The sequence below is a fragment of the Diadema antillarum genome, unplaced genomic scaffold (genome assembly GCF_040938485.1).
Source record: "Diadema antillarum isolate AM-2024a unplaced genomic scaffold, OU_Dant_1.0 seq00001135_RagTag, whole genome shotgun sequence".
In the NCBI taxonomy this organism is placed as follows: Eukaryota; Metazoa; Echinodermata; class Echinoidea; order Diadematoida; family Diadematidae; genus Diadema; species Diadema antillarum.
The window spans coordinates 181,251-196,127 of NW_027271947.1; the positions used below are offsets into that span (position 1 = coordinate 181,251).

Consider the following 14,877-nt stretch of genomic DNA (forward strand, 5'->3'; position numbering starts at 1 on the left):
ACGTGAATAATGCTGTTAGTTTTCGACCCATTTTATAAAACTAATGATGCACAGGATTATTTCGTGGCGTTAGTGAAGGTGCGGCTCACTCTCGAGTATTGACAACGGTTGCAAACATGCACTCGGCTGCGCCTCGTGCATGTCGCACCATTGTCAATACTCTCGAGCGCGCCGCACCTTCACTAACACACTCTATCCTGTGCATCATTAGTATATCAACCCGCTCTGATGAGCGAGCTGCCCAACACACTGCTAATACGTGAAATGCACTGAGATGCCGCCGCCCCGTCCCGGTACAGCGAAACTCGGAGGCTGCGGAGTATGCAAGACTGTAAGAAATTATAAGATATTCGTGAAATATTACATTTTGAGGTATTTTACTGGGCCATCCTCGGTTTAATGGCATAACACCGTTTTAGATTAGAGTAGTACTAAACCTCAGTACAATCAATCGCGCTTACACATAGCAGCATACTGTGCCCTTGTTTTGGAATTCCATCGCTACACCTCAGACACCGGTTACTGGACGGGGAAGTTCTGGGCGATGTTGTATGCTATGGACCGATGGTTGCCAACATGCATCGCAGTGTGCGCATTCAAGATTCTAGAGCCTAGTGAATTTCTTACATAAATTTTTATCAAACGTGGTTTGTTTATTTTTCGTAGGTGAAGTTTACGCAGTCTACTCTCGTCAAAGTACTTAAATAGTATGAGAATGGATAAAAGTTGCTTTGGCATGGCAAATGAAAGATGAATAATATATTAACAAGGCAGGGACCCATGCAGCAGGGAGGTACAAATGTCGGGGATCTGTTCCAGTGAGACTACGTCTGGCTTCTTGAAGGAGAGCCTAGCCACAAAGAAAAAATAGTCACATTTTGAATCTAATTGAAGAGAGCAAGTGATCATGGCTATGTATAGGTTACACATATATATCATACAAAGTAAATTACTGTCTCATACCAATAGGCCTAGAGCCTACACCGTCAGAGTAACAGGGGCAGATCCAGGAAGTCTACTACCCTGGTATTAAATTAAAGGGGCGGTGCCTTTACAATACAAAATTAAAGGGGTGCCTCCCATTTTTTCTTTTCATTTCTTTTGTTTTTACCCAAAAAAATTATAATTAAGAGGGAGCGCACGCCCAGTGCGCACCCCTCGATCCCTCCCCCCTCCCCCCTCCCCTGATCCGCCATTGCCTGTAAATGCCTAATTATATAAATTAGTAATAATGTAAGAGTTGGAACGTACTAGGAAAATATAAAACTAGGAGTAGATATCTAGATGTCTACTGGAAGAAGACTGTAGATAGTGTACAGTAAGTGGAACTAGAATTGAACTTCTATGACAATTCCACCATTCTATCCTAGCCAGACTTACCATGACTCTCCTGCTGAAGTGGTTGCCGTCTAAGTTCTGTAGATGTGTAGAAGTCTAGTGGAAAGTTACTGGTGGGCCTATGTGCATCAAAGTGTCAAAATGTGAAAGGTCACTGACAATATCTCTCGCCCTCAGTAGTCATAGCAGTTTTTTTATATAGATCTATATGCCCTAGACTAGATGGTGGTGAATTGGGTTCATCAAATTATTGACCTTGATCAAGGGAAGTTTCGCTGTACATACAATCAAAGATTTAATGCAAGGGGTTGTGTGCTTTTAATTCTCTCTTCAGTGTAAAAACAAAAAATTGACTGGCGGGCTGTGAAGTTGTGCAGATAGTTGCAGGTGAGCCAAAAATGTTGGCCAAAAATGAAATAAAAAACAGTCACATTTTATCTAACTGTGGGCCTCGAAAAGAATTGTAGTTCAAACAAAAGTGGGCCTCGGATTAAAAAAGGTTGAGAAACCCCAGGCCTTACTATGTCACCATTCTCAAATTCCCATAGACTGTACTGCACACCACCCGTTTTAGGTAGTAGTGTGTGAATTAAAAGTCAAGAAAATTTCTGTTATAAATGTTTCTTAGTTGCATATTAATCAGGTCTCCCACTTTTTGGTGCTCTTTGTCTGATTGCTCTTCTCAGGATGTCTTACAGCATCATCAGTAGCCATGGCAACCAGTGTAGGATTGAGATTCCCTGTCTGTCTGGTGGCAGTCGAAAAACATTCTAAACAGCAGTCAAACAGCCGTGATAACAACCGGGGACTCGGGCCAGCTTCAGAGTCGAGGAAGACAGGATCCCTTGACGAGTTCACCTCTCACACTGGAAGCAGTGGTATTGTACTCGACCCCAGGAATGGACTGGTCATCACTTCTGCTCTGCCTTTCATCGAGTTGATGCATTGCGACCAAAAAGGGAGAAATGATCACCAGGAGCGCTGTGACTTATCAACCTCGGAAAGTGAGGATGAGGCGGAGGAGAAGGGATATATTGAGGGAGAGGCGCTGTCAGATTTGACTGTCTCGGTGATCACTCAGTGCCCCAAATATAACATCAACAACTTTGTTACTAGTAATTGCTCTGAGCTGCTCAACTCTTCCAGCCACATTTTGCCTCCAAAAGATGCCTCAAACTCCGAGAGATATTGCCTGACGAACATGCCAGACAGATTAACAGTGAGGAGGAAGAGGCAAGGCAAACAGCAGGAGATGGTTGCCGACGAGGCTACAACCGAAAGTATGTTAGTGCATGATGCCAGGGTCTTGTTGCTATGGAGATGCCACACCCTAGCGAGCGAGATGAGTAGACTGGTACCACACAGTGAGGGATGGCAACTGGACTATGGGGAGAAGGATGGTGAGACTGGTGACAGATCCTTTCTCTCTCAGAACGACGACGAAGTACAGCTCGACACCGTGAGGGAGAAAACCCTGAGAGGGGGTAACACTCACCACAAATATTTGAGTTGGTTCGCCTTGCTGAAAGTTGACGGCATGCTTACTCAAACATCACACGTGAGGTAGCTACATTTGTAGTGTCATTTATTATTCAGGGGAATCCACTTTGTACATTCAGTGTATTGGTTTTGCATAATCATCATACATTTTACAAGGGTTAATTACCAATGTGCTCATAATCCTAGATAATAGTGATTATGGTGCCATCCAATGATTTTTTTTTCTGTTTTGGGTATATTTAAGCATTCATAAGCATTAGCATGTGTCTTTCACATTGATGTGAAATAGATGATGAAATTGTGAATTGCACTATTTCACAGTGTTTCATGAGCCTAATTCTCTAGAAGCTACAATGTAATGAATTTCATTGACATAAATTTTACACCATCTCCTTTTTGGTTTCATCCCAAGCATTTTCCCCAGACCAGAGCTCCGTGTTGGCCAGCCGGTAGTGGCGTGCGGCACGCCTTTCGCCACCCTCTGCCCGTCCATCTTTTTGAACAGTCTCAGTGCTGGCATCATTGCCAAGACAACAGGTGGAAAGGGCGCTCTCATCATGACGGATGCGCGTTGCATGCCCGGCACAGAAGGGGGCGGGGTCTTCATCTGCGATAAGGGGCAGAAATCACTGTGAGTTTAAACGACAGGAGTAGATGAATGCTTTGGTGTGATAGAATATGAAGCTAGTTATTACACAATATGGTATTGACTGGTAAAAATCTATTACTGATATGTTCACTCTTTCTGTGTATCTGCAAGGCTCACCATCAGTAGAACCAGAGCCATTTAAAACAAACAAACAAACAAAAACACAAATGTATAAAGTGTATTTATAAATCAATTGTACGAAGTGAAACATTAACCCGTTGAGGACGGTTTGATTTTGCTACGACACGCAATTCCCATAGACACGTACCTGCCCGAGTATACTCGGAACTCGTCCTCAACGGATTAAGGTGTGAATGGGTACTAAGCAGATGAATCAACATTATAATCGCATTGACGATAATTGAGAGCCGCTAACAGAATTTATGTTTTGTGTTAATGTGTAATTTTAGTCATACATGTAGCTACAAAGACATGTCCAGTCTTTCCATTTTTAGTCTTTTCCTATATAAAAGTAACTTGATAAGTGCTAGCTTGCACAATGAAAATTGTGTTTATAGTTTGCTCAAGGCAAGGTAATCATTAATAGGTGAGTTTTGTGATGTATTCTCATCTGTAAACATTTGTTTTTAAGTGATATGAGTTCTTTCTATTTCCTTTACATATTAGGTAGTTGTTGAACATATCTACATATATGCATGTATTCTAACATGTGGCTGAATTAATTTGCATCCACAAGTTATTTGCTAGTTCAGACTAGGCCAGGCCAAGCTTTCTTGTCAGGAAAAAAAAAAAAAAAAAAAAAAAACTGTTCCCAGTTTGTGCCTCAAAACATGTAGATACATTACCAAACTCCCTTTTAAGCCAGTTTAATGATTTTCGTTTATTGTATCTTATTAATATTTTGTTAACAGAGCTCATTTTTTTTTCAAACAGAATAACTACCAGAAAGTCACCGGACATACATTGTAATATTAGTGTCCAATGCAGCAAGCTAGTAAATGGAAATTTTTGTGGTTTTAAATGAAATTTTCGCGCATTTCCTGCAACAGACTAAGGCACAAAAATAAAAGCACACAAATATTTTTGCTTGCTATATGTTTTAGTCCGTGAGTTCAATTCTTGATTCCGCTAAATTAAAAACACATCTTACCCAACCAAGCACGAAAAATTACTGGTGTGAAAGTATCCACTTCAGGGGCAGATCCAGGAATTCTGTAAAGGGGGGGGGGGGGGGGGGGGGGGGCAACTAATATTTCTGGTGCTACTTCTGGGTTTCATTTCATATTTTTTTCTGTTTATTTCTTTTGTTTTTAACGATAAATAAAGGGGGGCGTGCGCCTTTTGCTCCCCCCTCTGGATCCGCCACTGCACTTTTACAGTTTAAGTACTCTTACGAAAGTCAACTAGCCTAGCAGTCATAATATTCATCACCTATATTTACAGAGCACTGGCAGCGGTGATTGTATCTCCCTTGTGCTGGAAAAGCAACGAATGGATTGGCCTGACCCTCGCCTGTTCCATGGAAGCCATTTTGAATTCTCTACAGAGCGTGGCCTTCGGGTGTCCTTCCTTGGGGTCGATGAACTTTGCAGATTTCCTTCGGAGTACTGCGCCCAGAAAGTTCCTTAGCAGAGGTAATTGTAGGGCAAAAACCAGCAGGAACAAATTTTTTTACTAATTTTCCACACAATCAAAGGTTTATATTTATATATATTAGGTGGTTGTTATCTTTTTCTTTCTTTTCTTAGCAATTGATGGTCAGGGAAATTTTACAAAGGTAGTTGTACAATTTTCATTTATTCCAAAATGGTGTTTAGAGTTTGGTAAGTGTATACATCACATATGGCCATGTCATAATGTACAATGTATAAAAGGCATTGTAGACATTGTGGAGTGTGACTTTAAAGGCATTGCAACAGATCCAATCAACTTTGGAAAAATGAAAATTCTTAATAGTTTTCAGATTTTCAAACTGCCATCATTGCTGGTGGCACCTCTAAAGACAACCTCTCTTGCCTTTGAAAGTTAATAATGTTGTTTAATACCTTGTAATGCAGAGCTACCAAGTCTCACGCATTCTGCGTGAGACTCAAGCATTTAGGGTCTGTCTCACGATCTCACGCATGGCACCGATTTTTCTCACGCATCTGGTGAAGTCTGCAATTTGGGCCAAAAATATGGAGCATATACAATTGTAGCTCAAAGGATTAAAGTGATAGTTGCAATTGAAGGTATATTTCCCTTTTCCCTTTCAAAATTAGTAAAAAATAGTCACTTAAGTATGCACCAGATCGCATCATTAAGAGCTAATAATTTAAAAAAGCTCCCTACCATGGGAGGGGGACACCCCCCTCGTTCGCACGCGCATGCGCGCGAGCGCCGAGATGCCGAGTCATAAAAATCTCACTCATAAAAGATTTTTGAACTTGGCATCTCTGGTAATGCTTTGAGTGCTGATGGCACAGAAAAAGTATTTATACTGTAAAACAAGGAATGTTTGCGTGTATTGCAATTTTGCGAATTACGCGAGAGCCAAGATTGGCGAAATTAAAATACACACAAAAATTGTTGCCTATACTCTATGCATTGAATATTACAGGCAACTCGCGAAGATTCCATGACGCGGAAAAGGCCATTGACCCCCATTTACGAAAATTTCATACCGCCAAAATATCATGTTTTGCAGAAGCCAAGTAAACACTGTGCCAAGTCTGTGGCACAGGAAGGGTTAGTAAATTGTCATTTTCTCTTTTGCTGTTTCAACAGAAGAGCGAAAGGGTGTGTCCGCTTTTGACAGTGTGGTCCTTCTGCGTGTCGGTCCCGTCTGGGGCTCAGGGGTCATTGTGAATGCAGCACAGGGACTCATCGTAACCTGTCGGCATGTTGTGAAGAGGTCGCCCTCTAGCAAAGGTAAGACGTCAACCGAAATCAAACAATGAGCTGGCTTCCCTTTGGCAGACCAAATGGAGAGTGATGTGAAGTGTAAAGTATCGTTTTCATCCTGTCAAACTTGTAATTCATATCAGGCAGCCTTAATCTGGAAAGTAAAAGTGAGTACATAGTCGACATCAATCCACTCCTACCCCAACCCCACCCCCCCCCCAAATCAGGATTTTATCCCTATCAAACTGTCCACAACAATCCCTCTCACAAATCACTGCAACACCCATGGCTGTCTTTGTGTGTGTGTGTGTGTGTGTGTCTGAAAATGGTTAACATGAAAGTCTAGATCGTGTATTGTAAAAGTGAAAATATTCATGGTGTGGAGATTTTTGCACATTTTAGCGCAACCAAAAACTAGCCTGTGAAGGAAAGCATGCAGATATATTTGCTTGCTATTTGCACCGCTGATTAAAGTCTGGATCCCGCGGAATCAAAACACCCCAAATTTTTTCTCACCCAGCTGTGTACAAAACATTTCTTCCCCCCAAATATCCACTTTTTATGCCTCCGCCACGAAGTGGTGCCGGAGGCATTATGTTTTCGGGTTGTCCGTCCGTCCGTCCGTCCTTCCGTCCGTCCTTCCGTCCGTCCTTCCGTCCGTAATGAATTTTGTGGACAGCGTAACTAAAAAACCTTTTGAGGTATCTTAATGAAACTTGGCACGTATGTGTATTAGGGGGTGAAGTTGTGCCTATCAACTTTTGGGTGCACATGCTCAAGGTCAAAGGTCAAAAGGTCAAGGTCAAATAACGTAAAATTTCACTATTTCCACCATATCTATGCAATGCCTGAAGATATTTTCTTGAAACTTAGTGTATACATGTATTACCCAATTAAGATTCTATGGTGAAAGTTTGGGGTCATGAGGTCAAAGGTCAAAGGTCAAAAGGTCAAGTAAAATATTAAAACTTCACTTTTTTCTCCGTATCTTGGAAATTGTTCAAGGTGTCTTCATGGAACATAGTATATATACATGTACTGTACTAACTGGCAGTGATTATCTAGAGAATTTAGGGTTCATGGGTCAAAGGTCAGGGGTCAAAGGTCAAGTGCAACATTTCAAAATTTTACTATTTCCCTCATATTTATGCAGTGCCGGCAGGATTATTATTTTTTTTTAACACTTGGTGTATGCATGTATAACCTAATAGAAATTCTCTGGAAGCTTTCTTTTTTCTTCTTTTTTTTTGCCTCAAAGGTCAAAAGGTCAAAGATCAAGGGAAAGTGCTGAACTAACTTTTTCCTCCATATTTCAGAAGTGGCTCAAGTTATCTTGAAACTTAAATGCATGTTGTGCCTGACAGTGATTATCCTATGAATTTTAGGGTCAAAGGCCAGATGAAAATGGTAACAATGAACTTTTCAATACAGAAATTGCACTTTTTCTCTATACCTTGAAAATTACTCAATGCATAGACTTATGAATGGGTCAAAGTCAAGTTAAAGTCCTTAAATCCCCAAATACATGCTCTCCTATTCATCCAATTGAAGCTAGGTCAAGGAAGGTGAACATTCAACACATTTATGACAAACTTATCATTTTGATATTTTGCCAATTTTGTGAAAATGTAATCACACATTGTCTACATGTACCATAGACCTATTAGGAGAATTATGCATTATGGCGGAGGCATACCAGTCGCCTTAGCGACATTTCTAGTATAGTAATCTATTTAGTGTCTTACCATATATTAAAGCTAATCTTATCATTTATTTGCAGCATATGTCTGCACCCACACAGTGTAAACACCACTACGTGTGTACTTACCCCTATTGTGAGTAGACTACAGTACAGTGTACAGTGCACACAAAATTCCAGTCACAACGAAGTAAAAATTCAGGACACAGCATTATACACTCTATATATTTTCATAGCTTTTTTGTTCAGTTATAAAGAAATTTCAGTATAATGAAAGAAACCTGCCGAGGACTTCATTATAATGGGAGTCCACTGTATAGATGTTGGTAGAAATCTGAAACTTCCTAAGGGTCAATTAACACCCAAAGAGCTTCCTTTTTTTTAACTGTGATGTGGTAACATGTTTGAGTCATGTCATGCAAAATTTTCTTCATTTTTGTCAGTGAGAGTGAAGGTTCCATCACACCCCTGGGTGAAGGGCGACATCCTGTTTGTGACCTCTGACCTCTCGCCCCTTGACCTCGCCATCGTGAAGATCAATGACATCACCAGCTGTGGCAGCCTGGTGGAAGCGGAGCTCTCTTCAAATTGTGCAGAAGGTATTTCCTAGCATAGACATATCATGTATGTACAGGATCCCTCTTCATTCATTTGTTGAAAAGTGCAGGGTGCTAACCCAGTGAAGTGGTCCCCCTACCTACCCACACAGGTAAAAAAGGGCGAATGATGCCGACCTCTCGTGGTTCGACCAAGGTGACTGGAAATAGTCAGCAAACTGTATCAACAAGAAAGAAAGTAGCACTGACAGGACACACTATGTAATTATAGTGCTGTAGTACTAGTAAATGCTAAGGTCAAACCTGAAGATCAAAGACATATTGGGGTATTTTGTGCAGGATTATTGTAAGGCTACTGGGTATTGTACAGTTGACCTATTCCTTCCGCAATTCTTTGAGTGCCTTTAATGCCCCCAAACTGAGATTCTTTTAGGCCCGTCCGCAGAGAATGGACAGGTTGGTAATCCACCTGTGTGAAGGCAGTCAACCCATGCATGTATCCCCTCTCCATAGTCAACTACATACGTGCTTTTGAACAATGGAAATATCGATCGGGTGCAATGTGCCGTATGTATGAATTGAGCGTGCACTGATGGACTCACAGACTCGTTTGTTCTACACAAAACCAGGCACTTGAATGGGATGACTGGGGACAGCGAACTCAGAAATCTACTGAGCTCATCTTTGATCGCTAATGTACATGTTCAAAGAGTTTTATAGCAGAGCAAGGGCAAACTAAGTCAGAATAAAGGTAAAAAATACTTCAAAAGAAAGAAAACAAGTACTGATAGAATAAACTCTAATCTTTTTATCATACCCATTTTGGGGGACATTATAAAAGCAGGCACTCTTGTCTTCATCTTTGGAACCTGGTATATCAGGTTCCCGTATATCAGTTGCTCCCATAAGGATCGGGGTTAAGAGTACATACGTACATGGGTATGGAATAATGTGCCTGGTTGATACCGTTTGCTGACTGCTGTTAGTCACTTGGGGAGGAACCACCGAGGTTGGCATCATTTGCCCATTTTCTTGTGTGGGTAGGTAGGTGGACCACCACCTCGCAGGGTTAGCACCCTGCTCTTTGCTATGAATGAATGAAGCAGGATCTTTTAGTGTAAAGAGTGTTTACCTCTTACTAAAGTAAGGGGACATTATGCTTGCACACAAGATTGCTTGACTGGACTCCAACCCGTGTAATTTGGATTGGGAGGCAGATACATTGCCGACTCAGTCACATCACTGCCCTTATAAAGAAGTGATAATGATATTAATTGAGTGATAGCATTATCAATGGTAGATGAAATTCTTGCATAGAGGGAGTTGTTTTTCTTGCAACTAATTGACAAATTGCCTTACATCGATGTAAAAAGCACTAAATTGATCAGTGTTTTAGAAGTAGCCATGACAAAAAAAAAAAAAATCATGGGCATACATACTCGAGCAGGATTCTACTCAATTAGGATTCCACTCAATTAGGAGGTTCTAGGTTTGCGTCTTGTTTGAGTATGTACACTGCATGCCCCTGTTTCTTTTGTCTTGGTTTCTACTAAAACACTAATCAATTGATTTCTTATTTATGTTTACAATATTATGGTAATCATAAAAATGAGTGCTGGAAGAATGTCAATATGTATGTCACTGGTTTCAATGCTGGTTTGTATGTGAATGATCTACTGGTTCCTGTTTTGTTGCTAGGTAACAGGGTCTTTGCAGTAGGTTACCCCCTGTTTGACCCCAGCCAGAGTACAGATTATGCAGTGACCTCTGGGGTCGTGTCAAAGGTCGTGCGGGTCGACCACACACCAGTAAGGATCCAGGTTAGTCCAGTGTTACTCATACTGATTACATATATTATTATTATTAGCATCATTATCATCTCCACTTGCGTTACCATGACAATGATCATCATCATATCATCGTCATCATTGCTCCTTCACAGAGCTGCTATCTTGCTAATTCTTTGTCATCTCTTCATGTTTGGAGAAGACAACATGATAAACGTGACTATTTATCACAAAATCAACAAAACAACTAATCCTTTATGCCCGCTGACAAGGAAGGGACAGGCTGGTGATCCACCTGTGTGGAGGCAGTTGAGTATTACATGTATCCCCTTTGCATGTGCAATCCGAACAATGCCGAATATTGAGATATTAATAGAGCATGTCCTGGGCTAGCAAATTCTATTTTTAAACACTACAAGGACTCTTGCATGGGGTCAGCAAACAAGTCAGAATCTAGTGAGCTCAACTTTGGTTGTCATGTACTATACGTATTCATGCAAAGTTTATTGCAAACAAGCACACTGCTGTGTTGGAAAATGGTAGATTAGGCAAAAGTACACACAGTAGCAGTGATGGTTGTAATACTGCTGTCTAGTAGTAGTAGTAATAGTGGTAGTAGTAGTGGTAGTAGTAGTAGCAGTAGTAGTAGTACAGTCCAGTAGTAATAGTAGTAGTACACATAGTAATAGTAGTAGCAGTAGTAGTAGTAGTAGTAGTTAGTAGTAGTAGTAATAATATAACTTAGTAGAAGTGGTAGTACAATGTAGTAATAATGATAATGGTAATAAATTAGTAGTAGTAGAAATAGAAGTACAGTAGTACAAAGTGTAGTAGTAGTAGTTGTAGTAGTAGTAGTAGTAGTAGTAGTAGTAGTGGTAGTGGTAGTAGTAGTAGTAGTAGTAGGGGTACAAAGTGTAGTAGTACGTATAGTAGTACTAGTGGCACAAAGAGTAGTAGTAGTAGTACAAAGTGTAGTAGCTGTAGTAATGATAGCAGGACTAGCAATATTGATGTAACTTGTCAGTCATCCATAATAGATACGATGTATCTACATTGTATGTTGTATCATTTCAGTCCAGCTGTGCAGTACACCCTGGGGCCAGTGGGGGAGCGCTGCTGTGTGCCCACACAGGGAGATTAGTCGGCATCATCGCAAGTAACTCAAAGTAAGATGCTCCGCATCCTCCTGTCCTTCCTACGTGATGTTCAGTGTTTGTGAAACTTCTCACGGTCTTTCTTGAGTGATTTTACCGATGTCAGCTGTGTTTAGTATTCAGAGTTCCAGGGGGCATTTCATGAAGGAACTTGTCGGATAAAATGTCCGACCAGTCAATGATATCCAACAAGTTTTGAGAAATTCTTTTGTCTGATTGGCTGATTTCTCTGAACTTGTCGGATAAAATTGACTTGTCGGACATTTTATCCGGCAAGTTCCTTCATGAAACGCCCCCCCCCCCCCCCCCCCCCCCCCCCTGGAGAGAAGTATTTTCTATTTGTGTCTGTTTTTCTTCTTCTTCTTCTTCTTTTTTCTCTTCTAGGGAAGATTTGATAAAGCTGGCATTGGGATACCAAGTCAATGAGAGCTCTGCTCTTTGGATATTATCAGCATTTTTCTGACCAAGTTTGCTCTCCCCCCCCCCCCCCCCCCCCCCCATCCACTCAACACATTCATATACTGGTCAATTGAAAAACAAGTTCTTTGTGTTCTCTATGTTATGAACAACTTCCATTGTTAAAGACTAAATACACTATCTTGGTGTTCTCATTGTATCACTTCTATTATCCTAAGTAGTATTGTAAATATTGTTATTATCCTTATTCCTCTCTTGTACATAATGAGATTACTTTTTAAAAGTAAAAGTGGTAGAAGGAGTAGTAGCTGGGGGATGTTTCATAAAGCTGTTCGTAAAGTTACGAACGACTTACGAGCGACTGGTGATCAGTTCTTGTGCTGAATTATAGAAATTTTGATAAGTATAGCACATCAGAACTGATCACCAGTCGCTCGTGAGTTGTTCGTAACTTTACGAACAGCTTTATGAAACATCCCCCAGTACTAGTACATGTAGTTGTTACTACTATTACTGTTGTTATTGGCATCATTATTGTTGATGATGATATTATCAATGTTATCATCTATATCAGTCCGGTAATCTTGCCATTGATCTATCTCTCTTCTGATTGGACAGGGATGCTGAGAGTGGGGCCACATTCCCTCATGTAAACTTCAGCATTCCAGTGAGCTGCTTCAGATCTCCGCTGGAGAAATACATTCGTACCAAAGGTAATTTACATCACTGTGCTTACACTCGATCGCAAAGCGTCACTGGGGCGACAAGACCTCGTATCTAAAAAAATGTCAGATGTTCAGGAGAGCCGAAAAACATGGCAGCCAAAGCACTATAGCAAATGAGATTGGCTTTCCTTTGATATGCTGTAGTGGCTTCAGTTTTGGGGTAAGACAGTTTGATAGGATTTGGACAGGACATCACCAAACCAATTATATTTTGACCATTAATCCCAAAAAAAAACATATTCCCAAAAATTTCAGATACAAGGTCTTGTCACCCAGCGACAAAAGAGTGTTTCCCTTGTTTGCATAGGAATGAACTTCAGATACTTGTCATTTTGATATGAGACCAGTTTCAGAAAGAGGTTTTGCAATAGTAGCTTACAGATAGTTGCTGTCATTGCAGGTTAATCCAAAGTTGTAGACAACACGTGCACTGCTGCTGTGTATTAGCGAGCTGCTCCCATAGGGATGGTAGAGTAATTGTAAAAACTCTCATAAGATGAGGACCAATATTAGATGAAGTGTTGAATCTTTTGAGATGTTCCAACAAGTAGATGAATGGACAAAACACTTGATGTGTGAAAATGTTAATTGAAACTGTCAAAGCAGAATAGTGTATCTGTGCCCTCACATTTTACTTGCAGGGTATTTTCTTTCTTACTGGGGAAAGGGGCTATATAATGACAGCTTTTGTCTTTAAGTTTTACCAATTGTTATTTTGTTTTGAACTTGTGTCATCATGTAGCCAAGCTTGGTTTATTGCCATTTGGTCTAATATCAGGGTGGTCTACTTTCCAGTTTGTCTAGCATCACAATGGCTAAACTCGTTTTGGTCTACTATCAACTTTGTCTAATGCTGGCTTGGTGCAATTCTCACTTGGCCTAATGCCTAGTTTGGCTAATTATCATTTCATCTGATGATCAGATGATCTTATTGCAATTTTGCTTCCTTGGATTTTTTTTTCCTATTGTGTCTAATAAACTATGGGTATTAGACGAAGGTAGCATAGCACGTCTGGAAGTAGACCAACTGGTTATGAGGCTATTAAGTGGCAATTGGACTATTGAAATGGTCATTAGACAAAGTGGGAGTAGACGAAGTGATAGATCACCGCTAAGCTCGACCTTACCAACCTGTTTAGACTTAAGAATGCTTCGCTGATTCCCTCAGACCTACAGAGTTTCCATGAACTTAACACCAGCGAAGACTCTCTGTGTAGGGTGTGGTCACTCCAGGAAGGCGGGCGATACCAGAGGATCACTCAGAGCAAATTGTGATGGCGAGGATGGGTGAGCGCCCTCGTGCAAGGAAACCAGCTGGGATTTGTGCGTGGAGTCTGTGCCGCAATAGATTTCATATCTTCAAGGATGGATGCTAAGGGTGTTTCAGATAATATTTGACCCCTCATGACTTGACGGTGGTCAAGTGTACCTGGTCGCTGATAATCGTCATCAAACAGGCACCAATGTGCCACATAGAAAAGGAGGAGTAGTACTTAAGAAGAATGAGAAGACGATGGTGAATGGGGAGAACATCAAGAAGGGGGTGATTGAGGGGGAGCAAAAGTGGAAGGAAGAAGAGTAGAAGGATGAGGAGGAGGAGGAGGAAGAGAAGAAGAAAAAGATGGTGTAGATGGAGAAAATGAAGGGGGGGGGGGGGGGGGAAAGGAGGAGCAAAAATGGAAGAAGGGAGAGGAGGACAAGGAGGAGGTGGAAGAGTTCACGTTGAAAGCGTCACTTCGTGTATCAATACAATCTTGAGTATGGCGGGTGTTAGACATTCTAGCTGCCTGGGTGCCTGCTGCTTACCCCAGAACCTGGGATACCCACAGCAGAATGCTAAAACCAGGATCAATGAATGATAAGGGGAAAAAAATAATTTGTTTAATCTGATTTTGGATATTTTCATTCTTGATCCCGTAGATTGTCTTTTCTTCTTATCAATGAAGTTTTATCTTCTCTAGCCTTGTCCTTTATGTTGTAAACTTGATCAGAAAAGAACTGCACAAGCATGATTACAAATAAGAAACTTTTGGTAGTGTAGGAAGCAGACTCAATGTTGTGCACTGTACATGTAAGTGATGTAACAGTGATGTTTAATTGAAGGTTTACTGTTAGTTCAGCTCTGAGCCTGCATCATTTTTTTTTTCCTGAAGATTATTGAGTCCGTCATGAGATACTACACTGTACTGTGATAAGTGAATTGAATA

General features: G+C 40.8%; 1 protein-coding gene across 1 annotated transcript; it reads left to right on the forward strand.

The window, feature by feature from the left end:
• Window positions 1-799: 799 nt before the first annotated feature.
• On the forward strand, window positions 800-14,216 carry LOC139744083 (peroxisomal leader peptide-processing protease-like). The gene is made up of 10 exons (XM_071654541.1): window positions 800-818; window positions 2,025-2,901; window positions 3,251-3,459; window positions 4,888-5,082; window positions 6,215-6,358; window positions 8,474-8,629; window positions 10,286-10,407; window positions 11,449-11,540; window positions 12,564-12,658; window positions 13,839-14,216. Exons 1-10 carry the CDS (start codon window positions 800-802, stop codon window positions 13,943-13,945), a joined length of 2,016 nt encoding a protein of 671 aa, XP_071510642.1. The 3' UTR covers window positions 13,946-14,216.
• The last annotated feature ends 661 nt before the right edge of the window (window positions 14,217-14,877 follow it).